Genomic DNA, 23,575 nt, shown 5'->3' with positions numbered 1-23,575 from the left:
TGCCCAAATAAATCTGTTAGTCTTTAAGGTGCCACCAGACTCCTTTTTGTTTTCAAAGCAGCAGAGAGAGGGAGGTTTGTTTTTCCTTCACCCCAATCCAGGGCTCAGCTCACTGGCAGGACCCAACTGGGAGGGTTGCATGGTTACGTGACTGTATCACAAAGGAACTGGAACCCTATATGGATAATAAGATTATCTTGAGTTATCAGAATTAATTATGACAAACTTCAGAAGGGATATTAAAGCTCATGCCTCAGGGCTTAACCTAGCTTCTGTTAGAATCCTATGTGCAGAACGCTGTAGGTCCCAGAAATGCCAATCATTGAGGCAAATTGTTGTCTACTAGTTAAAGCAAGTTGCATGAGTTCTCTTCTCACTTCTGATACTTGCAGTGACACCTTGATCAAGTAATTTAACATCTCTGTCCCTCAGAAAATGGGTATGATGATGTCTGCCTCACAAGATTCATTCATCCTTGTAGAGTGCTTTGAGATCATCACAGGAAAGTTCCATAGAAGGGCAAAGTGTTCTTTTATTAAAGGTGAACTAATATCTAGTTTTTATGTAGCACTTTTCACCAGTAGATCTCAAAGTGCTTTACAGAGAAGGTCAGTATCATTGTATTATCCCCATTTTACAGATGGGCAAACTAAGGCCCAAAGAGAAGACATGACTTGCCCAAGGTCAATCAGGAAGCCTGGCAGAGCTGGGAATAAAACCTGGGTCTCCTGAGTTCCACTCCAATTCTCTATTCACTAGGTCACACTGTCTAGGATCCCCACTTGCTAATGGAGCACATGTGAGGATTTTAAAAATTGGGTTAGTGAAAGGAGAAAATGGTTTCTTTTAAAATGTACTCACCTGCCAAAGCCTGCACTTGGAAGTCTGTTTTTCGCTTGTAATGGTTGATGTGTGAGGAATGCAGTTTTCTCCCATTCATTGTTGCAGGAAAAAAACAGATAACTGAGCTTCTGTCTTGGTAAGTGGGCTCACCTTTAAAATGTGTTCTGTAAATGCTAAGTATACACATGTTAATGATGTAGGCGCTCATGATTTATAAATAATTATTTATGCATGATGCTTTATTGGTAAAACACTGTCCTTGTCCTAAGAAGCATAATCCTGCAAATGCTTATTTGTAGACCTTGTCCGTCATCACATGACAGTGGGGCTTACCCATGAGGGTGAAAACTATTTAAGTAAAGATGGTCTGGATCAGGACCTGGGAGGCCTTACCTGTCCACTTTTGCTGTGCCTAAAGTCTAAATATCCCAACCAAGTGAAGGGGAGGCAATGGGACCTAGTGGATATAGGACTGGTACCTGGGAGACCTAGGTTCTGTGTCTGATTCTGTCGCTGACTTGCTGTGTGACCTGGGCAAGTCACTTCCTCTGCCCTGTGCCTCAGTTTCCCCATATGTTAAATGGGGATAAAGATACAGACCTCCTGTAGTGAAGTGCTTTGAGAGCTACTGATTAAAAGAGCGATGATATTATCCTGTCCCACTCCACTTCTGGGGAAATTTATCGGTGAATAATGGAAGTGCAAAATAATTCATAGATTCTAAGGCCAGAAGGGACCATTGTGATCATCTGGTCTGACCTCCTGTAGAACACAGGCCATAGAAATTTCCCAAAATAATTCCTAGAGCAGATCTTTTAGGAAAACATCCAGTCTTGATTTAGAAATTGGTAGTGGGAGAGAAACCACCAAGATCCTTGGTAAGTTGTTCCAATGATTAATTACCCTCACTGTTAACAATGTATGCTGTATTTCAGATCCAAATTTGTCTAGCTTCAATTTCCAGCCAGTGGATCATGTTTTATCTTTCTGCTGTCCGTGCTTCCCTGGCTAAGTGCAGGTGTACAGTCCCCAGATTCTCATCAGTAGCATCACAGCGAGGAAAGTACATGGTTGGTGGTCTGCTTTGGTGCAGCCTCCACATGGACCCTTGCTGAACCTGTATTCAAAATGCTTCTCTCTTGGCCTTGTTTTGCTTGTACATGCTACTTGTCTTTATGCAACTAATAATAAAACAGGCAGGAATTGTCCTCATGTAAGTAACCACTGGCTTTTCATCCCTGCTTCAGGCTCTTTAAGTTGAAGAAGCGCTACAGGAATGTCCTGGATACAATGTTTGAGTTATTCCCCAGGATGGCCAGGTATTGCACAGCCCTGCTTGGAGGGGGAAAAATGGGCAACATCCCAAAGAAGCGTGTACTAATATGGCGCTGCCATTTCCAGGATACTAAATACCTGGGCTGGGGTCAGAGTAGAAGCGATCCCTTTTTTTATTCTTTCTTTGCAGTGCAATGCAAAAAAAATACATAAAGAGCTCTCCAGCACACTAGGCCTAACACCTTCTCCACATTAACCCTTTTGCTCCTGAGCACAAGGGCAATCCCACTATGGCACTTGTTTGGTTTTTAAGTGATGGCTTTTGTGCAAAGAAGCTTTCACAAAGGAGATGTTTCCTTATGTCCTTAGTACAATAGGGGACCAGAGAGGTTACAGTTATTGCGAAGTGATGTGGAATGCCCTTTTAATTAGTCACTGAGATAAGTAGCCATTGTCCGTGTATGACATCACAGTATCTTATTCCCCTGCTGCAGAACTAGCTAGGTGTTCAAACATTACCAACTAGGCTTATTTCTGAAGCTGTTCTGACATCACTGCTGATGGTCAAGGAAACAGAGGATAGAGCAATGTTGGCTTGTGCCTCATTAGAGAAACTGAGTGGTGGGGAGGGGGAATAAATATTTTAATGGCTTAGTGGAAAGGAGCAGATCTGTAAGGAAAGAAGGGTTCTCCAAGTTTCTCAGTGCTGATTTCTCACCAAGGGAGTGGTGCAGAACTCCATGACTCTGAACTTTTAAAACTAGTCTAGACAAACTCTGCACGTGTTCCATAGGCAACAAAACAGCATTGCAGGGAGGTGGTCTAGATGCTACACTAGGGTTTACTGTAGATGGTAGAGATGGGAAACTGCTTAGAGAACAGCCAGTCTGAGTGACTTAGCTTTTTCTCTGTCCTACCAACTGGTGAATAACAGATTAGGCTGTGTCTACACTGCGCACCTTACAACAATGCTACAGCGCTCTCCTGCCGACAAAATAAAATCACGCCAAACAAGGGGCAGTAGCTTCATCGGCCGGAGAGTGTCTCCCGCTGACAGAGTGCTGTCCACACTGGTGCTTTTCATCGTTAAAACTTTTGTCGTTCAGGGGTGGTTGTTTTTTCACATCCTTGAGGGACAAAGGTTTTCATGATGAAGGTGCAGTGTAGACAAGGCCTTACTTTTGTTTCTCTCTCCTCCAGCCTGGGCTTAACCCTGCTGATCTTCTACTACTCCTTTGCCATTGTCGGCATGGAATTCTTCTCTGGGGTTGTCTACCCAAACTGCTGCAAGTGAGTACCCAGCAACGCCCTTCCTCTGAAATAGCTTTGTTAATAGCCTGGTTCAATGCCAAGCCAGGAGCATTGTCTCTCATATCCGTATTTTCCTATCAAAAAAAGGCCAGTGGATGTGTGTTTACTGAGAGTGGTTGGTCTGAACTGGGAGGGATTCCCAGTAAAAGAGAGACTTGCCACTCCTCTCGCTGAGACTCAGTGCAATGATCTTTACTTACAGTTTGAGAAGGAAGAGGGGTAGCAATGTGCTAGTTGGTAGCTGAGTATTTGAATCGCTGCCTGAAGCAGTTGAGTGGGATGTATGCTCTATAATGGCACCACAGCAAAGCACCCATGTGGTATGTAGGATGCTACAGTGCCCCTGTCAGAGGTACCACTTTAGAGAACGGCATTCAAAATGCAACAAGTGTTGGCAAAAAGCAAAAAAAAGCTTCCCTGCCCACAGGTCTCTAAGTATGCCGGTATCTGTCAGCACCTGTAGCTTTGCACATTTTTCCAGAGCACCTCTCATTGTACGTTTGTGCTGGCTTCTCTAATCAGCACAAGTACAGTTGCAGATGCCTATCGCTGGGTGAATAACACGGTTGGAAACAAGACCGTGGTGGAAGAAGGTTACTACTATTTGAACAACTTTGACAACATTTTGAACAGCTTTGGTAAGAGGAATATTTACACGTTGGTTCTTATCCAAGATAACTGTTGACCATACTCCCTCGCATCTACTGCTGCTGAATGCAGAACGACCCTATGTGAATTTGGTACTTATGTAGGGGTGAGACTCTTAACCTAGCTTGCATAACACCCATCCATGCTTCCTTCTAGTCCCCAGAATTGTACCAATGAGTGTCAGTCCTGGTCCACAGTACCCCTTCCCGTTCTAACCCTGCTACCCACGTGTGGCTGTGCCAAATGACCTGCAGGGTGTGTTGTGTTTGTTTTTGTTTGTTTGTTTGTTTGTTTGTTTTCCTCTTTTAAACATGAGTCAGGCCTGCAGGAGGAGGAGGCGGCTGATAGTGGTGGGGTTTTTTTTCTAATCTTTGTGTATCTGTCCAGAGTCTTGCTTAGCGTGGACTGGCATGGCAGACTCTGGTTCCACTAAGAAATATGGGCCAAACTGTGCTCTGTTATACCATTATAACTCTAGAGTCACTCCACTGTCCTCTGTAGGGTGACTTCAGATTCACTGCATTGTAACTGAGAGCAGAATCTGTCTCCTGTCATCAGCACTCAAGTATTTCGGTCTCTGTGGGCTATAATGAAATGAGGTATCTTACGAAGAAAATGGGAGAAAACACGTAATAGGGGAAACTGAGGCATTGAAATGACTTTGAAACAGGTCAGGCTGGCTAAATCACTTGTTTTGTCCTTTCTCTCTCCATACAGTTACGCTGTTTGAGTTGACAGTTGTCAATGACTGGTACATCATCATGGTACGTAGATCTTGGGGTACTTAAATGTAGTCAGCATCAGGGCTGTGTCATCAATTCTTCAGGGAAAGATTCTCTTTAGCACAGATCCTTTTTCATCACTCTGATGGAAAATGGCCAGCTTTGGCTCACACGGGTGGCACTGTTAGCTGCCTGCCAGGAGCTGTCCTCCCCAGTACCATCACTCGGGTATTCTGACCCCACTGGCTGGCTCAGCACTGTACCTTTTGGCTCTTGTACAGCATGTGATACAGCTATTGAGCAATTCTGAATGGTTTAGGGAGAAGATGGAAGATTCTGAATGCTGCCCTTTTACTTCATGTATTGCTCAATGAGGTTTCTCATCAGTCTTCTGATTTCTTCTCTCCTCCTCCCACCTTGCTCTATCTGGTCGAATGACTGCCATTCTCTGTAATACTATGCAGGAAATCTGCATTAGGAGTAACCTCAGGATCCCTGATCTAATGAATTCTGAATGCATTATGGTAGACCTGTTGTACCTTCGGTGTAAGGGTCTTAGTGACCTCTTCAAGCACCTCTGTACTATAGCTTGTCCCAGGCACCATGCTGTATATTGTTAGCTAGATATGTAGAGAGACTGCTGTCTTTACACTTTTCTGTAGCACTCATCACCATTGTGTGAGTATTTACACTTCAAAGTACTATATGGGAATCTGTGTTCAATCCTTTAGGGGAAGGGCTTCAGGCCCAGGGACCTGCTGGGACTTTGAATATGGTGGATGCAGTCCCTGGGGTTAGATACATGAGGTGCACTACTTGTCCTTTATGTCATGAGGTACAGATTTATATTTTGGGGACCGTGCTGCTTTGTCTGTTCTCAAGGGGACTGATGGCAGCTTCCCTCCTCTTTGCCTGCCACTGAACTCCTCCCTCTTCTGCCCCTAGGAAGGGGTGACCTCGCAAACCTCTCACTGGAGCCGCCTCTACTTCATGATCTTCTATATCGTGACCATGGTAGGTTCTCCGTGCACTTTTGATGGAAAAATCTCTAAATGCCAGCGGCAGTCTTGCTGCACTCTAATGGAAGAATCCATGGCCAATTAGGGAAGTTCTCCTCTTTATGAAATGTAGCTCAGAAAGAGGCATGTGTCCAAATCACTTACACTAACTTTGGTATGGCAAAAACTACAAGTGTTGCCAGAATCGACACATTGTGTACAGAAGCTCCTTGACTTATGCTAGTGTTCTATTCCGGAATGCCTTGCATAAGTCGAGTTTTTCATAAGTCAGGAATGTGTCTCTGACAATTATGTTTCTCCCCTCTCACCCCAAAAAGAAACAAAAACAAAAAAACAACTTATGGAACTTTTTCCATAAGTCCACATTTCTGTAAGTCGGGTTTGCGCAACCCAGGGAGTGTCTGTGTCTGGATGGGAGTTATAGTGGGGGGCATCACTGCATACATCTTGTCATACCGCCCATTCCCAGTTCACTGGCAGGCTGTTACACAAACACACCACCTAGACTCATGGATTAGGATTTGTACACTCCCTCTGCTGAAAGGAGGAGTGAAGGGAAGCAGCAGGAATTCAAGTGCAGTTCAGTTAGAACCAGACTTGGAAGGACGCTGCAGTTCCAAACCTTGTGACGTTCTCTATTCATTCTGGCTCCCTTCCCAGGTGGTGATGACGATCATTGTGGCCTTTATACTGGAGGCTTTTGTATTCCGCATGAACTACACCCGAAAGAACCAAGGTTCAGAAGGTTAGTGCCAGGCCTGGCCAGCCTGCTGGTCTGTATATCTTTGCTCCCAAAGTCTGGCTTGTGCATATGAGAGAAAATGACTGAACAGGAAAGGCCTGATTTTGTAACCACCTTGCATGCACCCACAAATCTGTGGTTGCAAATAACTGCAGTTGCTGTATTTAAATATCAAGCTGCCCGATTGCATCCAGCTCAGGTAGCTGAATATCCAATGGCAGCAGTTGTAACTGTGGTTATTTGCACTCCCAATTGAGTGCACACAAAATAGGCTATGAGGTATAGGTCCTTCTTTTTTTAAAAATCAGACCTTTGGCCCCAAACATCATAGGAACTAGAAAAACCCTCCCAGTCTGACTTATCTGCCATCTCCTGATTGGTTGTTCTTTTCTAACTTGTTGGTAAGATGTGGCTTCCCTTGCCAGCTCTCGCTCTGAAGAGGTTGGGCATATGCCTCTAAAGGAATAAGTCAACACCTTGACTGGCTTCCTGTTTATTCCTGTACAGTCAGCTGTGTGCTATGAAGCTTCAGAAGAGTCCCAAAAATGATTAAAGGATTGGGAAGCAAGCCCTGTAGTGACAGTCTCAAGGAGTTTGATCTATTTAGTGTAGTAAAGAGAAGGCCAAGGGGTGACTTGATGGTTTATAAGTACCTACGTGGGCAACAACAATTTGATAATGGGTTCTTCAGCCTAACAGACAAAGATATAACAAGATTCAGCAGCTGGAAGCTGAAGCTAGACGAAGTCAGGCTGGAAAAGAGAAGTAAACCTGTAACAGTGAGAGTAATTAGTCATTGGAACAATTTCCCAAAGATTGTGATGGATTCGCCATCATTGGCAGGTTTTAAATAAAGACTGGATGTTTTTTTTAAAAGATATGCCCTAGTTCAAACAAGAATTCATGGATGTTCTCTGGCCTATGCTATATGGGAGGTCAGTCTAGATGATCACAGTGGTCCCTTCTGCCCTTATCACTGAAAACCTTTAGGATTATTGCCATTGCTGATTTAAAATTGTGACTTCCCAATGTCTTCTCCTTGTTTTCTTTCCCTCCCTCTGAAGAAGACAATGGCATTGTCCTGGAGAAGGAGATCTCCAAAGAGGAAATGGCAGGCGTAATTGAGCTCTACAGACGGAATTGTGCTGCCTCTGAAATTGCCCCGCTGCTGAAGGTCATTGCACAAATGGACAAATATGAGGTAAAGAGAGAAGCTGGGATTCAGGCCACAATCCCTGCACTTCTGTGGTGCAACATGCAGAGGCACAGCTGTGGGGTTTAAAGGAGCTCTTCTGCTAGGGTGCAGCAGGAGCCTCTTTCCACATACGCCTTTGGTTCTTGTTAGAATCTGCTGTGTAGAAGGGACTCTGGATTGGTGCCCTGCAGATTAGCACTTAAAACTCATTGCACTGAAGCAACTGCAGTTCAATTCCCAGGGCATTGGGCTGAATTCCCACTGTATTCCAGAGAGCATTGATCAGGACCTATCTCACTATACAGAATATACATTGCTAAGAGCCATCCTGGCCAGCTGACCCCACTGGAAGGAGCATTCTGTTTTCTGAGCGTTCCTAATACTGCAGTTACTATCCTGTAATTCACCTGTGCTGCCCCATCTATTTTTTTTACCCGACTCACTATTGTACCATTGTGTCCATACAGTTCTGAAGCATTGTGCAATAATAGAACTCTGTCAGTTCCAAGCTTCAGGCTTGCTTCTCTGTAGACAATGGCAATTACTTGTACCACTGGTATCGCAAAAGGGATATTGTCAAGTCTGAAAATGAAGTGACCTTGGAAACTCTTCCCTTCAAGAGCTCTGTCTCTCATGATGCTGGGAGACTTTAAACTGATCTTTGTAATAGCTGGAATTTGCCCCTTCCATCCCACCCCATGAATTTGTAGCCACCAGACTTGCTGTACTAGATAACAGCATATTTGCATCAGTTGGCTTGCTGCATTTCTCATTGCTGGGGTATTTAAATGTTGAGCAATTGTACACACAGGTAAAATTCAGATCTGGAATCTTGACAGTTACATCTGCCAAAGAAGAGGCAGTTTTCAAGATATTTGGTCTAAAAATGGCTCTAACCTCAACCATGTCCATTTAAAAGAAAAGTTTAAATAACAGTCCAAATAAGAAAGTTAAACCAGTAACTGTAGGGATATTCTTAATACTTCTCAATTATAAATAACCCAAAATAAACCAGTAACTGTAGGGATATTCTTAATACTTCTCAATTATAAATAACCCAAAATGGTGTCACAGAAACTTAGGCTGTTACTCTCTGCTTGTATGGGTTGAAACTAACAAGATCCCTTGAGTAAGCTAGCAGGTATAGGTGAACGAGGAAAGTTTAGTTAGGCACAGTCTCCCTCAGGAAACTTGGATTCTCATCTCACCACTGACCTAGTTGTGACCTAGTAGGGCAGGGAGTTGTTGAAGGACCTGGGTTCTTTTTCCCATTGTTATTAATATCTCTACTTTTGTCTTCTCAGCAAACATCGATGCTGTTTCTGGGATGGAGATCGAGGACCAAAAGTGACTTAAGTATGAAAATGTACGAGGAGGAGATACAGGTAGGAAACATCAAGTTGCAAACATCCTCATAAGTTTCTGATTAGCAGGACACTGTCCATTAGTTAGAATGTTTAATCATTCTTTAAATGTTGGGAGTCTTCCACCCAGAAGAACCAGACAGCAGGATGCTCTGCAGAATATACAGTATATAAAGGTCATCTCACAATATTCATAACCTCTTAAATTTATGTAGCCCCTTACAGACCAAAGTGCTTCGCAAACTGTGCGTGCCACTGAAATGAAGTGTGCTCCAGGGTGAAACACAACACACATTTACCAGTGCTAGCAACATTGCCTGGCAGTTCAGGGCAGGAGGTGAAGAATAAGGATTAAAAACACCTAAGCTATGGCTACGCTACACAGCTTAAGTGGTGCAGCTGCTCTAAGCCAGGGGTTCTCAAACTGGGGGTCACGAGGTTATTACATGGGGGGTTGCAAGCTGTCAGCCTCCACCCCAAACCTCGCTTTGCCACCAGCATTTATAATGGTGTTAAATATATAAAAACATTTTTAATTTACGTGGGGGAGTGGGGGGTCCACACTCAGAGGCTTGCTGTGTGAAAGGCATCGCCAGTACAAAAGTTTGAGAACCACTGCTCTGAGCTAATAGGAGAGAGTTCTCCCATCACCTTAATTACTCCATTATGCAATTACTTAATTACCATGAGTGGCAGGAGAAGCTCTCCTGCTCACACAGCACAGTCTACACCAACGCTTAGGTTGGTATAATTTAAATCACTCAGGAGTGGCTTATTCACACCCCTGAATGACACAAATTATACCAACATAGGCTGTAGTGTAAACGTGGACCTAGATTAACTGATGAAGCAGTTCCTGATAATATTCTTCAACCATAGAAGGTCTCTGCTGCAAAGGACAGTTGTTTTCATGCTTCCATCTTTACCAATTTCTTTTACGTCAGTTATTAGTCTTATTTACTCCATTAAATAGCACCGTGATAGGGTACCCTTGTCCATGTCAGATGGAGAGACCATGGTCTTAGTGGTTATGGAGGCTGAACTCCACTCTTAACCCTGAGGTACTCCTATCATGCTAATCCTCTGTAGTCAGTCTGAGCTGTGGGCATAGACTATTTCACCGCTTGAGCAAGTGGAGGGTGGCATCATCCTTCCTTCTCTTGAGCCTGCCCTCTCCCGCCTCACCTCTCCTGGGTCAGTTGGCAGGGGCTCACTAATGAGCAGTGCAAACTGTGGGTGCACTCCGGCCATTTGATTTCCTTGGAGGCTTAGTGTGAAATCACCAGGGCTGACTGGAAAAGAAGCATTCCGTTTGATGAAGAATGAACAGTTTGACATGGGTCACAAATGTTGAACTAAACAAAGACCTTTCAGAAATGAGAGAGCAAGAGACTGACCAACCACTCCAAGCTACCTAATAGTCCAGTGGTTAGGGCATCTCCACGTTTGAGACCTGGCCCTGCCTGATTGAGCAGGAACTTGAACTGGGATCTCCTACGAAACCACCGGGCAACTACTTGTTCTAAGGGCGCGTGGGCACTCGCGCTCCCCAGTGAAAGTTCAGGCGAAACCAAAACATTTCCACAAAATTTTGGTTTTAACAAAAACCTCTTGTTGAAAAGCTGCTGACATGCTCTAAACATCAGGAGCCTTTTCAAACACTGGTAGGCTCGTACACTGAGAGGACTGCACCAGAAAAATCCCTCTCTGGAGGGAAGGGGCCATTAACTCCACAGGAATTTGTCACGACTAATTTGATGATGATGGATGCCAAAGGAGTTATTCTCTGCATCTTTCTGGTGTCCCTTCTCTTGCTAGCAGTGTGATGACCTGTGGCTCCTACAATGAGTGTTACCCTGGTGCTTATCTTTAGTGTTGGTCAGAATTTCCTGAGAATCTTCTAATTTATAGCGAATGAAATGACCAGTCTGTCCTTAGCAAATGAATCTTAAACGCCTGCAAAGGAGGCATGTCACTGAAAGATGAAACACCTTTTCCCCAGGATTTCCCAGTGCATCCTGCTGTTGCAAACTGCATGTGGGGTGATGGGTTCAAAGCATTAACCAGGAGTTGAGAGCTCAGGGCTTCCATCCTGCAAATGTTAGTGATGCTCTAGTTAGCTCTTTCCTGACAGCAGCTCCAGTTGTATCCAAACTCTGCCTTGGAGGAAAAACAGAGTTTTATAGAAGCCTGAAAAGCGAGAGTGTAACTAAGCCCTCGCTATTTACTACTGCCAAAGCACTTGAGATGTATTGGACCCCTCTTGTGTTTCACAGGGAAAGGGGAGAGGGTGGCTGTTCAGGACAACAAGAGGGGCCTGAAGGAGAGTTGTGTGGTATGGCAAAGAGACTTCTCTCATTGGGTGTGTTCTTCCCTCTGTTCAGGAGTGGTATGAAGAGCATTCCAGAAAAGAAGAATATCAGTGGCAAGAAGATGTCTTCCCGTCCGGCAACCGCATGCTGTCCTCGGGCCTCAGGCAGCGCTCGCAAACAGTTACCTAGGCCAAGCTAGTGCAAACCATTCTTCTATGCAATAATCCCGTAGTATTTTATAATGTATATAGATATAGTCAGTATATCAGTCACGTTTTGGTTTTAAACATCTCTTCCCCGGAAGACATCATGAGTTGCTTTGAATAAATGAAAAGCAAAGACTCGGAGGACTCAAAATAGGACTGCTGGAACCAAAAATATATATATGTTATAATATAACCCTTCAGCAAGACCCTACACTGCAACTGTGACTGATGACCATCTGGTGCAGAATACTCTGTTGTTCTTCCTGGTTTATGCTTCCCCAACACAGGCCTACGACTAGTTTTACCAGTCGGAAACCATGGGGAGGGATATTTAATCCTTTGGAAGAAGGAAATAATACTGAACCCGGCTGCTAATATTGAAATCCTGTGCTTAAAATATAGTTTATTTAACCCATTAATTCTTAAGTAAAAGAATCAGGGAGCAAGTTTGTATTTCCCTCCCCAACTAGTATCCAGCAAGGTGGGGTTGGATGAGAAGTTTACCACTTTAATCTACACCCATTCTGCCTCTTCCTAACTACCTAGGCTTAGTGACCATTCTAGAGACACTCCCTGTTTCATTCCTCAGTAGATCATCCAACCTCTTAAATCTGTTCTTTGGAGGATGGCTGTAGAACTGAGCTCCAGTAGTTCTTTGGATCCTTACTAAAAATTATGAAACTTGACAGAGTTCTGGAGCAATGCCCTTGTTGAAGCTATCCAAGTTCTCTCTCTAGTGTTCTGTGCTATGCAGGCTGGGAGCCATTTGACAAATCCCAAAACTCTGGTGATCTGTTAGTAGGTGAGATGCAAATTCCACAGGACGGTGATTCTGAGCCTTTGCCATTCCACCCTCCAGTTTATAAGCGGAAGATCTTTGCCTGGTATGAGAATGAGACATCACAAGGTTAGTGATTGAGCTTCATGTGGGGCTGGATTGAGAAGTGCTGGGGAGGTGTGTGCATATGCGCCTGCACAGCACCTCTGTACAATCACCACCAGGGTAATGTTGCCTTTGATTTCCCAGGTAGGTTGATGTGACCACAAGGGAACTTTTCTCCTTCTTTGCCTTCTCTCTTGCAAAAACTTTGCCAGCTCTGGGAACCACTGTTTTATGAATCGGAGCCAGTTTGGGAAGCTTTTCTAATGGGAGAACTGGACTTAGAGATGTGGAAAACTCTTCCATCCACCTGTCCTTTTGTATCATACATAGTCAGCCTCTGTTCTCTGCTCTGACTTGCTCTGTGACCATGGGCAAGGTCACTTAATCTCTGTGTGCTTCTATTTCCACACACTGGGAGTAACAAAACCCACTTGGGTAAAGCACGCCACAGTCTGTGGATGGAAAGTGCTCAGTATTATAAAAACATGTAGTCATGGCACATGTGCACTGGCAGGTCAAAGGAGAGGTTGCCATGGCATCTCACCTTTTAAATTTGCTGTCTCGGGTGGGTAGATCCCTCTAAATGAAGTGAGAGCTTTTAGGAATCCCTTTGGCAATCTGCACTCCAAAGCTATTGCATAGGAAATGCCTCCCTCCTAAATCAGACAGCATTAATCGTAAGGTAATGCCCCCTCATCCTTGGAGTTATAGACCCACTGTGAAGGACCATATTGCACTATACTGAGGGAAGGGAAAGCGTTTCCACAGCTGGCTGCACTGTTCATTTAGGAGCTGCTCTGCCATTCCCATTATGGCCTATGGTGAGATTTTTTTCAAAAACATCTTAATGTCTTAAGAGCCCAGTTCCTGATGGCTTAAGTCTCACATGCTTTTGACAACCCCCGTCCCCCCCCTCCCCCGGGTAGTGGTTCAGTGTGTTCTGGGTAAGTGAATGAGATGGTAGTCACCATGCCTGCACCCACTGCATGCTGCTTGTCCTCGCTGCTGCATTCTGGCATTCATTGGATTCTCAAATGAAACTCTTTGCTTCCTTTCTGTGTGCAATGGACTCCGGAGTTACGACGTGACCCTTGAGCCCTGCCAAGTTTGCCTCTTGAGAAACCGGGGCCATTTTCCAAATCGTGTAGATCACGTCCAGGGCACTCCCTGATGAGGAGCACTGAAAATAGCACATCTGCTGCTACACATGGAATGCTAGCTCTGGTGTTTCACTCTACACTAGTCTCTAGATGCTGCACAAGCACAACTCCTATTGCTGGCAGGATGGAAAGCACCAGGATTGCAAGGGTTAAAAACAAATGCAGCTGTTAGGGAAGAAAAAAAAGATGATTTTCAAAGCCATCATTCAGGCCTTTTTGCACTCCTGGTGGGCACGGGACTATATGAAGGGGGTATGAACATGCAGAACATGGAGTTTTCGGGAGAGACCTCGTGATGAAGGGTGCACAGGATTGCTGAAAGACGTTTTCCAGAGTAAAAGTGCTACTCTGCCTTCTGTGGTTTTATTGCTGAGATTTGGATCTGGCCTGAAATATGCGCTGTATTTTTTTTTGTTTGTTTGTTTTTTAAACTGAGGAGGTTTGTAGCAGTTACTTTTTCCAAATGACTTAACAGTCGCAAGGGAAAAAAGTCTGAGTACGGGGCATCCCCTTCCAATTGTCCTCCCCATCCCCTTCTTAGACACTGACTTACTGTGACTACAAAGACAATCATTTTGTAGGGATAAGGGAGGAAACACTGCAGAGTTTTGTACGCTGGTGGTTTGTTTATAAATAACTTTATGGACATGTCTGTACAACAGTCTGTAGATTTTCAGGCACATTAATAAAAACATCCTCTGCTACATAGAGAGCTGCCTCAGCTCCTCTTTCCTGTGTCCGTTTCAAGAACTAGTTGGTTTGTGGGTGAGCTACTGGCAAACTGAGAGGATCCCTGTCCTCCTTAGATTGCAGTCGCTAGGTACAGAGACCCCCCCTCCCGTTGCCCCCACTCTAAAAGCTGCCGGAAACTTCTGCTGCGATGCATTTAAAATGCTAAGTAACCCTAGGAATTTGTAAACTGGCTGCTCCCTTTCTCCAACCCACCAGAGTTATCCCTTGTGGTCTAGAGTGAAATTTTCAGAAGTGCCTAGATCCCATTTTTGTATGTGACTTAGGAGCCCAGGTCTCACTGACTTTCAGTGCAATTTAAGATTCGAAGTGCCTGTCACTTTTGAAAATGGGCTTTTTTTTTTCTCAAATATTCCTTTAGATGGTTTTTAAATCTTGTGCAGATTTGGCACCTGAAAACAATCTCTTAGAACTGTGCAGTTCACTTTTCTGGGCATTCGAAGCGGCCACAACTCGAACCGTTAAGCTTTTATACATGTTCACCACTATTTCCTCTCCCCCTCAGGCAGTCTCCACTCCCTGGGCTGCCTGTATGTTGATGGATAAGTTTATTTCACCAGGCTTCTTGCCATCCCTGTTGCACAAGGCCCATGACTAACCCTTGTGGTCATTCAGTCCAAGCACAGTGCTGACACAGGATTAAAGAAAGTCATGACAATGCAATTTCCTAGAAAACCAGGATTGTTTTTTTCTTTAATGGCAAACTAATCCACATGTGACTGCTGTTCAGAGGTCCTTCACTATTGAAGGGAGACGACTGCTACTTCCCGTCAGCACTAGAGCAAATTTAAATGTACTCCCAGTACAGCTGGGTATGGTACAAGCTTCTGCTACAGCGCTGCTGCATTTGCCCCTGTAGCGATCTATTTCCCCACTGCTCCATGGCTGGACAGATGTGCTGTAATAGCTCCTGTGAGCCCAGTGATGGACCACGACCGCACTATGCAGAAACCACTGTTTTATTTTGCAGCCCTTCCATAAAGCATCTCAGCCTAACCTAGGTTTCCAAAGGCTGAAAGGGTACGTATCGAAGCCACTGGAACACTGAGAAGTCTTTCAAAGTTGCACTGAAACAGTCATTTCACAGAATCGCTTTATTGTGCCATGAATAACGATCACTTGTCCTATAGGGGGAAGGGTAACACCTCCCCCTTTCCGTGCAGCTGCAAAATGCCACTTACGGCAGCAGGGATTTAAACTGATCCCCACTTGTAATGTAATGCAAAGCCTTCCTCTGAAAACCAATCTTTAATTAACAAACCAGCCCCTATTCTAAATCTAAATAATCCCTTTCCTTACAAAAATCAATTGGAAATCAGTACTGGCAGTGGAGTCCCAGGGACGAAGTCCAGGCAGCCCTAGGTTGAGCTCTCATTTGGCTGGGTAGCCCCTGGCCTAGAGGATGGCTAAACTGAGCAGCAATGTAACCTCAACTCCTGATGCTCCAGTTTCCTTTCCTGGGGTGGCAGGGTCACAGGAACCTTAGTGTACAGGATCCAAAGCACACACCCTCCAGGTGGGATGTTCCAATGGTAGTCATGCCTTCAGCGTAGAGAAATGGATACGTTTCCAGAGCTGAGCTCACCAGGAAGGGAGCTCCGTGTCCCTCATCTCCCCGGTGGCGTGTCCTTCAATGAGTCACTGGGAATAGAACTGGTCCAGCCAGCGAATGTGGAAAGTCTCATGCTAGTGGCTCACCTGCATCTGGCCCGTCCTACCGTCGCCTCTTGCCCCTTCACCATCAGCAGGTTGGTCCAAGCCCTGCAGGCTCATCAACCCGCTCCCACCATTCTCACCAGAGGTGCTAAGAGACAAGATGGCATCCGGTGGCGATGCCGTCAGAGGGCAGGGAGTTGGATCACCTTGAACTCCGTCAGCAAAGCTACCGTGAGGAAAGCCAGGTAGTAGAGGAGGAGGCAGACTCCGTACCCTCGGCCCAGCTGGAAGCACTGAGCCGGCACTGTTATGAAGGAAAACACCAGGCTCAGCCCCAGTGCTCCAGCTAGAATCCAGACCAGAAGACCATCCAGCTCCAGCTGAGAAGGGAAAGGCAAGAGTTAATTCTTGGTGCCACGTGGTTACTTCAGGAAGCAGTACATCAATACAGTGCATCAGCACTCTGGGTTTCTATACCACCAACCAATCTTGTACAGCCAGGAGCCACCTGCCAGAAATAGATTCCCTTCTGAGACTCCAAGAACAGGGATTCCAGAAGTAAATCCTAAAAGGGATAGGATAATCCTTGTCTCCAATGAGGGGCCCACCACTCTATTTGACTCTAGATGTGGAAATGCTCTCCCTTCTCTCTCAGCTGTGTCTTCACCCACAGCTCCCACCATAAAGCGATGGGTGTTCATCCCCAGCATACAACTACACGGGGCAAAAATTCAAAGCGACCATTTACCAGCACAGAAGTGGAAGCTGTAACATGGACATTGGTTGTTTAAGCCAGTGCATCACCTAACCCTGCTCAGAGCAGATGAGTAAAAGCAAGACAAGCCAACTCACCAGCGCACAGGAGGAGCATGAAGTCAGCGAGAGACAGCCCTACCTTTACCATCAGCTGGCCACTTGTCATCTGCAGCAAACAGCCCAGTCCCACTCCCACCAGCATATCTGTGGCCAGGCTCAGGGAAAAAAAAACCCTGCAGGAAATGGAATTAGCCATTAGGGGGCAAAAGTGGGCCAACAAACAGCTGGATTGTCTGGTGAGACATGGGCTTGACCAGTCTAACCTGGCGAAGGAGGGAAGGAAGAGACAGCTGAGACCTGTCCGCCCTGATTCCCTGGAGAAAGGGCTTGTTTCTCCACAAAGTCCTACAATCCAGGGCCTGCAAATGGCTCAGAGACCTGGCTACAGGCCAGCTGCACCCCAGCTCTCAGCTGCTACCATGATGGTGGACCCTACAACTAGCTGAGAGATCAACTGAGCAGGAGTAAAAAAGGGCACCTCTAGTGCTGGGTCCAGATGGCTCCTCCTGGGGTGCACACGTTCCTCCCCTGGGCAAATGGGCCTGGTTTTCCTTACCTAGCCAGACTCCCTGATTGCAGGTGCTGAACTTTCAGCACAGCCGGGGGGAACCTAGGGCCTTGGTGCCAGGAACTCCTGGGGTCTAATCCTGCCCCTGGCACTAATTTGCCATGTAGTTTGGGCCAAGTCACAATCTCTTTCCTCCCCTCTCCCCCTCCCTCCACCCCCGTTTTCCCATCCGTGCAGTATAGCCACTGCTGCCTACCAGCCCTGGATCCTACAAGGGTTAACGGTCTGCATGCCACACTGAACACCTGAAGTTCCAAGTCCAACTTAATCTGTGATTTACAATTGGTTCGGCTTGTGACTATGTTGGGCAGGGATGGTGGGTGGGTCACTGCACTAAAAATCAAAGCTAAGCCCATGCTAACACCAGACAGAGTCCATGTAAGTTTCCTTGGCACAGCTCTGTCAGAGTGCCTCAATCATACATCCCCTTCCTAACCTAGGCTTCACTCTGGAAACAGAGGGCTCGTGCATCCAGCCACCCTACCCACAATCACACCTCCTGTGAGGGGTCCTAGACCAACTGCAGTTGCATGGGACTTCTATACGTGTCAGCATGCAGAGGTACACACTCCTAAGAGACGAGTGTGAGGTCTGCACCAGTCTCTGATCCTGACCCCAGCAGCTACACAGCTAGAGGGAAAAAACAGGGAGTTGTGCCCAGGGATTTTCCTCTGCACAAGTTTAAAAGTTTAATAACACCTAGCTTTTATCAGCTCTCAAAGCGCTTGGCAAAGGAGGTCAGTATTGTTATCCCTGTTTTACAGATGGGGAAATAGAGGCATAGAAACTTGCCCAAAGTCACCCAGCAAGTCAGTGACAGAGCTGTGAACAGAACCCAGGATTCCTGCGGCCCGGTCCAGAGCTCTATCCACTAGGCCATGCTGCCTGATTTAGCAATTGCCCAAAGGAGTTCAAGCTTGAAAGGATACTGAAGATGATGCCCCCAAAGCAAGCAGCGAAGGCCATGCGGGGGTATCCGTGCCGCGCCATGGTAAGGTCTGAGAAAGTGTCTGCAAAGGAAGAACAACAAACATCTGCATGCGCCAGTGTTGCAGATGGCAACCTCTAAGCTCATGAGACCCAGCGCAAGGAAGGCTCAATCTCTTAGAGGTGGGCTTTTTTTGAGGTGTCCCTAAGTGGGATTTGGATGCTGCGTGAATGCTTTTGTGGTTGAGGACTGGCTCACTCCTCAGCCATGCAGTCCCAGCCATGCTGCACAGAGGACGGTGTGTATCTGCTGCACAGAGGACGGTGTGTATCCACAGGTGCACTGGAAAAGTCCTGGGGGAGATGCAGCCCTCATCTCCTGGTTTAGATGCAGGTTGCACCAGAAAACTCTCGTGCATGAGTTGGCACAGCCTGCTGGGAATGGAGCCCTGGCACCTCCATGGAGACAAGCAGAGGACACAGGCTAACAGCTCCTAAGTGGTCTGTAGCACTGGAAGCTGCTTCCCTGCCATAACCTCCTGCTGGAAATGCCACCACGTAGCTACCATCATCAAGAACAGTGAGATCAATACAGTGGCAAAATCCTGTATTTCCCAGTACATGGCAGCCTTTGTGCCTTGCAGCATATGTGCTGCGGGGAATCGGTGGCAGGACTGAAGGGGACATCCTCTATTAAGGATGCCACATGTGCAAAACAGCTAGCGGCTGCTCTTGGTGTAACGGTGGCAACGGAAGCCACAAAGATACTGCCACTGTGAGGCATGAATTCCAAGCTTAACCCACCATGTGGTCCTGCTGGAGAACAGAGGGGCATGAGTCCTCCACCCACACCAGCTGCTAAGGTCACTGTGCCGGGGTTTGGACACAGCTGACTACACGCTGGACCCAGATTAAAGTCCCTGCTGCTTGGCCTGCCCCTGGCTCCAGAGCCAGCAAATGCTGCCCGGGACCAGCCAGCCTGCACTGGGAAATCCTCCTCTCTGCCACGCGCATAGATCCGCTCACCGCCGATGCTGTTCCCCCAGGCCAGCAGCGTCAGGCCCAGCACGGTGTTGCTCAGCTGGAAGACTACGCCTAAGGTCCGCAGGACGTTGACCACTTCTGTGGCGACTGCGTTAATCCACAGGGCGCTGGCCAAGAAACCCAGGAAGGCGAACACCTGCCAGGAGAGAGAGAGCGAGCGCAGGGCCACACTGAGATCAGTGCCTCCAGGCTGTGTGGAAGACCCCCTGGGGCAGCTCTGTAATGTCCTCCTGACCCCCTGGAGCAGCTCTGTAATGTCCTCCTGACCCCAGCGCTGGCGCATAGCCTGGCTCCCTCTCTCAAGGGACAGTTCACCAGCTAGCATTGCGTCGCAGTGAGGCTGGGTCCCTTCCCTGCCTGGCTTTCTCCACAGGCAGCCAGAACATGAGCCAGGCCTGTGGCTGGGTAGAAGAGGGGCAGATGGGCCGGAGTGGGGTCCTCGTGGCCACAGAGCTGAAGGATTGGGAGGGGCGGTGTCCCCCTGGGCCACAGAGCTGATGGGCAGGGAGGGGCGGATGGAGGCTGTGATGCCAGGGGTCCTTACACAGTGATACTTGGGTGGCTCCTCGTTCTTTGTAGTGCAGAAGACAATAGCAGCCAGGAAAGCACCAATCAGGATTCCCAGGCCCCAGACTGGGAAGACCCCCTGGATTTTATACAGCCCATCTGCAGGGGGGGTGGGGAGGGAGAGAGAAAGCCATGATGAGGATTCGCACGTCCCGGTGCTGGGAAAACCTGGTGCCCAACTGGGCAAGGTGGGCACCAACTGCCCCTCAGACCATGGAGGGACCCACCAGGGACCCATGGAAGAAAGCAGGGTCTCAGTCCTCAGCTGAGCTCAAGGATGGGCTGCCAGGGGGCTCCAAGCCCCCGAACCTGTGGCTGGTCAGGATCCTTCATACAAGTTAAATTAGCCTAAGAGCTTGTTCTGGCCCCCGAGAGGCAGTTCTGCTGGTGAGGACTCCCAGAGTACAATGCACTCCACACTCACCCCACCTCTTCCCCCAACACCACTTGTATGGGTGGGATGGTCAGAGCAGCTGCAGCAAAGCCAAATATACCAGCTGTACAGCAGCTGAGGATTCCCCCCAGCACTGAAATGCAGCCACCTCTGGGTGGGTTTGGGGGGCGGGGGGGGAGGAACAGTGCTGATTGAAACAGTGCACAATTATACTGGATTAGGGACATCTTGGGCTAAAATCCCTCTTCTTGATGGGTTTTTTTTTCCCTACCCAGGCAAAGCAAACAGGGCCTCTGCTCTCCTGGCAGCCCCCAGCACAGTGCTCAGTTTCTCTAGCTCACCGCTGAGAACAGCCGAGCGGCGCCCAGCAGAAGCTGGGACTCGAGAGGGAAGTGAGCCCCGCGGCCTGAGGACCAGTTGAGCAATGCCGCGACTTCCTGAGTGATCGCTCCAGCGGCCTTGGCCCCAGACACATGGTGCAGCTGCTGTGCTTGCTCCCTTCGATTCCAGCTGCAAAGCCGGGCTAGCTGCACCGCCTATGGCCGTGGAATGCCCGCACGTGGGACCAGAGCTCTGCCAAGGGGGTACTGCTGGGAGCACGCCAGGTTCTTACAGGCACCAGATTTCAGCGTGAGGATGCAGACCAAAGGGCTGGTGATCAGGTGCAGGCAGTTCAGTGGTCTTTTCCAGTTGTGGTCCTCCTGATCGGGATCCACCACGGGCACCGTGAGCAGCATCACGAACTCCACCGGCATCTGGGAAGAGACCGCCCCCAAGAAGGCAGCTTACATGAGGTTGAACTTGCAGGTGGGCTTTGGAGAGAGCAGCCTTCTCCACGCGGACCCCAGCCTCGCAGAACTCCCGCTCTCCAAAGCCAGAGGTTTGCGGGGAGAGCTCTCGTGTGGCCCCCAGCAGATCCCCACAGAAACACCGGCCAACGTTTTCAAAGGCCGATCCCTGCCGGCCTGGTGCTGGCCTGTTCTCAGTGCGGGGTGGGGGGCTCCCTTTATGAAAACAGGCCGTTTACGGAGGTGCCCAGCCGTGGATTTGGGCTGCCTCCTTACGTACCCAAGTTTCACTGTTTGGGCTGTGACTTCTGCGCTTGGCCTTCCCCTGCCTGGAGAGTTCTCTCGGCTAAGAGGAGTTTGAAGGGCTCAGTGCAACCCTGGGGGACCCAGCCAGACTCCTGGGAGTGACCCGGACACTTTGCCGGTGGATGTGGGGTGAGGTCTTAGAAAGCGACTGGTGGAGTGGGAGCCAGGAGCCTTCACTTCTATCCCCAGTTCACATCCAGGCCAGCTCTGAGAGATCTGCCTACTGGACCAGCACCCCTACCTTTGTGTCCAGCAGATACAGGGCAAGTTGCTCCGGGGATGCATCATAGCAGGCTCCTGACAGCTCAGCCAGATCGCTCAAGTGTCCAGCCTTCATGAGCTGCACTCTGAGAGGCTGGTCCCCTCCCTGTGCTGAAGGGAGACCTACAAAGATTCTCTACCCCTGTTGGGAGTGGGCTGGCAGAATGAGAGAGGGGACCTGTCTATGTCAGCAGCAAGGATGTTCTGTTTCCTTGGGTGTCTCATGTCTACAGCATGCCCCAGACTGCACCCTAAACCTAGCTTCCTGTCCCACGCGCTAGAGGAGTCACAAGGGGGCTGCGACCAAGGCACCTTGAAAACCTTGAGGAATCTCCAGTAGCAGGATTTCCTCCTCCACTTCCTGCGATCCAGAGGGTTCATGGAGTTGGTCAGGATCTGTAGAGTCCCCTCCTCGGAGGGGAGCAGGGGCCGGTATTCCTCCTCTGCAAGAGAGGCACAAAGGCTGAGCTGGGCTGGCTTTCTTAAGCTTCACAGACTACAAGGACCCTGCTGGACTCTATGTCCCTGGGAGGCTCTTCTTCTTCTGTCCAAAATTTGCCAAGGGGATTGGTGCATGATCAGCCCCTTTTGGGGACATGGGTGTAGGTGCTCGTTCCTCAGCCCAGCTCTGGCCTGGGACAGCTCTGTCCTGACACAAGGAAAATCCATTCTCCCTGTTCACCAAGCCCCAGGTTTCTCACTGACTGAGCACAAGCATGGCCGACTGGGGAGCCACTGAAATAGCACAGATGCTCACGGCCCACTCGGCCTACTCATGACGATGGAAGTGGACAATGCTGAGCACGTCCCGGTTGGCCCCTGCAGCCCCACCTGGCCAGGAAAAGACCTACCGTACTCCTCACGGTGAACGCTGGAGGAGAGGGAATCCTCATCTTCTGGGTCGGACGCATGATCTGGAGGAGATGAGAGAAGGGGGAGGTGGGTATGTTGAAGGAGCTCAAGAGCGTGAGTGGCTTGTGGAGACCCAAGAGGCCTGATGGGTCCCCTGCATGGCAGCTCTCTTACCTGGCTGGCCAGAGCCGGCAGAAGACAACCCTTCCCCACGTTGCCTTTTGTGAATCCAAGTGCAGATCACGACTGTCAGAACGTAGAAGATGTACAGCCCGAGGTAGCCTGGCCAGAGAGGGGGAAATAGCTTCACACTCAGCCTCCCCCGTCCACGCCACCCCCCTCAGCCACAGGATCTCACCCTCCACCAGCTGCTCCTTTGCACCCCTCAAAAGCGCTCCCCCAGGTGGTGATTATTGCCACTGGCTCCCTGCCCCCCCAGATCTGCCGGCTGCAGGCCAGTGACTTACTCAGCGCCCCTGCCAGAGTGATCCTCCGGAAGTACAGCATCGTGAAGGTCAGGAACACGGCCACCATGTAGAAGATGGCATCCCTGAGGAACGGCCTGGAAGCCACTGTGAAGGGCTTGAGCAGGGCGATCCCACCGGCCACCACCGTGGTCACAAACACGCCCGCGCCTGTGAACACAAACGGGGCCAAGTCAGCACCGCTGGGCAGCTGGCAGGAAGCCCCCTTCCCCCAGCTCCCTGGCACTGAGCTGCTGGCAACCTCCCGCTGCCCTGGCAAGTCTGCAGGTGGGCAGCTGGCGAATGGAACACATCTGGTATCAAGCCCAGGGCAGAGGGACTTGGTTGCAAAGCCACCGCTGAGTTCCTGCTACCTCAGGGGACCAGACCCCTCAGAGCAAGGAGCTGACAGGCACTCTGACCCTACAGCACCTCCTGCTGGCCACGCCCTGCATCAGCACCAATGATTATCTCAGAGGAGGCCACCCTGTCTACTGGAGAG

The 23,575-nt window shown here is 48.5% G+C and overlaps 2 protein-coding genes across 8 annotated transcripts in view; one reads left to right on the top strand and one right to left on the bottom strand.

The window, feature by feature from the left end:
* TPCN1 (two pore segment channel 1) overlaps nucleotides 1-14,390 on the top strand; it is a 56,842-nt gene extending 42,452 nt beyond the window's left edge. For all 3 annotated transcript variants that reach the window (XM_030583267.1, XM_030583269.1, XM_030583270.1), the window contains 9 exons: nucleotides 2,091-2,162; nucleotides 3,319-3,408; nucleotides 3,952-4,067; nucleotides 4,795-4,841; nucleotides 5,745-5,813; nucleotides 6,479-6,563; nucleotides 7,625-7,761; nucleotides 9,060-9,140; nucleotides 11,504-14,390. In XM_030583267.1, coding sequence (XP_030439127.1) covers nucleotides 2,091-2,162; nucleotides 3,319-3,408; nucleotides 3,952-4,067; nucleotides 4,795-4,841; nucleotides 5,745-5,813; nucleotides 6,479-6,563; nucleotides 7,625-7,761; nucleotides 9,060-9,140; nucleotides 11,504-11,620 — 814 coding nt within the window. In that variant the 3' untranslated portion in view covers nucleotides 11,621-14,390. The remainder of the gene's footprint in view (nucleotides 1-2,090; nucleotides 2,163-3,318; nucleotides 3,409-3,951; nucleotides 4,068-4,794; nucleotides 4,842-5,744; nucleotides 5,814-6,478; nucleotides 6,564-7,624; nucleotides 7,762-9,059; nucleotides 9,141-11,503) is intronic.
* A 79-nt stretch (nucleotides 14,391-14,469) lies between these two features.
* Nucleotides 14,470-23,575, bottom strand: part of SLC8B1 (solute carrier family 8 member B1) — a 28,332-nt gene continuing 19,226 nt past the window's right edge. For 3 of the 5 annotated variants that reach the window (XM_030583274.1, XM_030583271.1, XM_030583275.1), the window contains exons 6-12: nucleotides 23,077-23,244; nucleotides 22,784-22,891; nucleotides 22,609-22,671; nucleotides 22,070-22,200; nucleotides 21,016-21,157; nucleotides 19,986-20,107; nucleotides 18,388-19,577 (exon numbers count right to left, since the gene is read on the bottom strand). In XM_030583274.1, the coding sequence (XP_030439134.1) occupies nucleotides 18,984-19,577; nucleotides 19,986-20,107; nucleotides 21,016-21,157; nucleotides 22,070-22,200; nucleotides 22,609-22,671; nucleotides 22,784-22,891; nucleotides 23,077-23,244 (1,328 nt within the window). In that variant the 3' untranslated portion in view covers nucleotides 18,388-18,983. Of the gene's footprint in view, nucleotides 16,467-16,981; nucleotides 17,047-18,387; nucleotides 19,578-19,985; nucleotides 20,108-21,015; nucleotides 21,158-22,069; nucleotides 22,201-22,608; nucleotides 22,672-22,783; nucleotides 22,892-23,076; nucleotides 23,245-23,575 lie in introns of those variants that run through there. The other 2 variants (XM_030583273.1, XM_030583272.1) reach the window with 2 other exon arrangements.

Source organism: Gopherus evgoodei, chromosome 13, assembly GCF_007399415.2.
Source record: "Gopherus evgoodei ecotype Sinaloan lineage chromosome 13, rGopEvg1_v1.p, whole genome shotgun sequence".
In the NCBI taxonomy this organism is placed as follows: Eukaryota; Metazoa; Chordata; order Testudines; family Testudinidae; genus Gopherus; species Gopherus evgoodei.
Note: the sequence above shows the minus strand (reverse complement) of the source record. Positions and strands in the feature narration are given on the sequence as shown.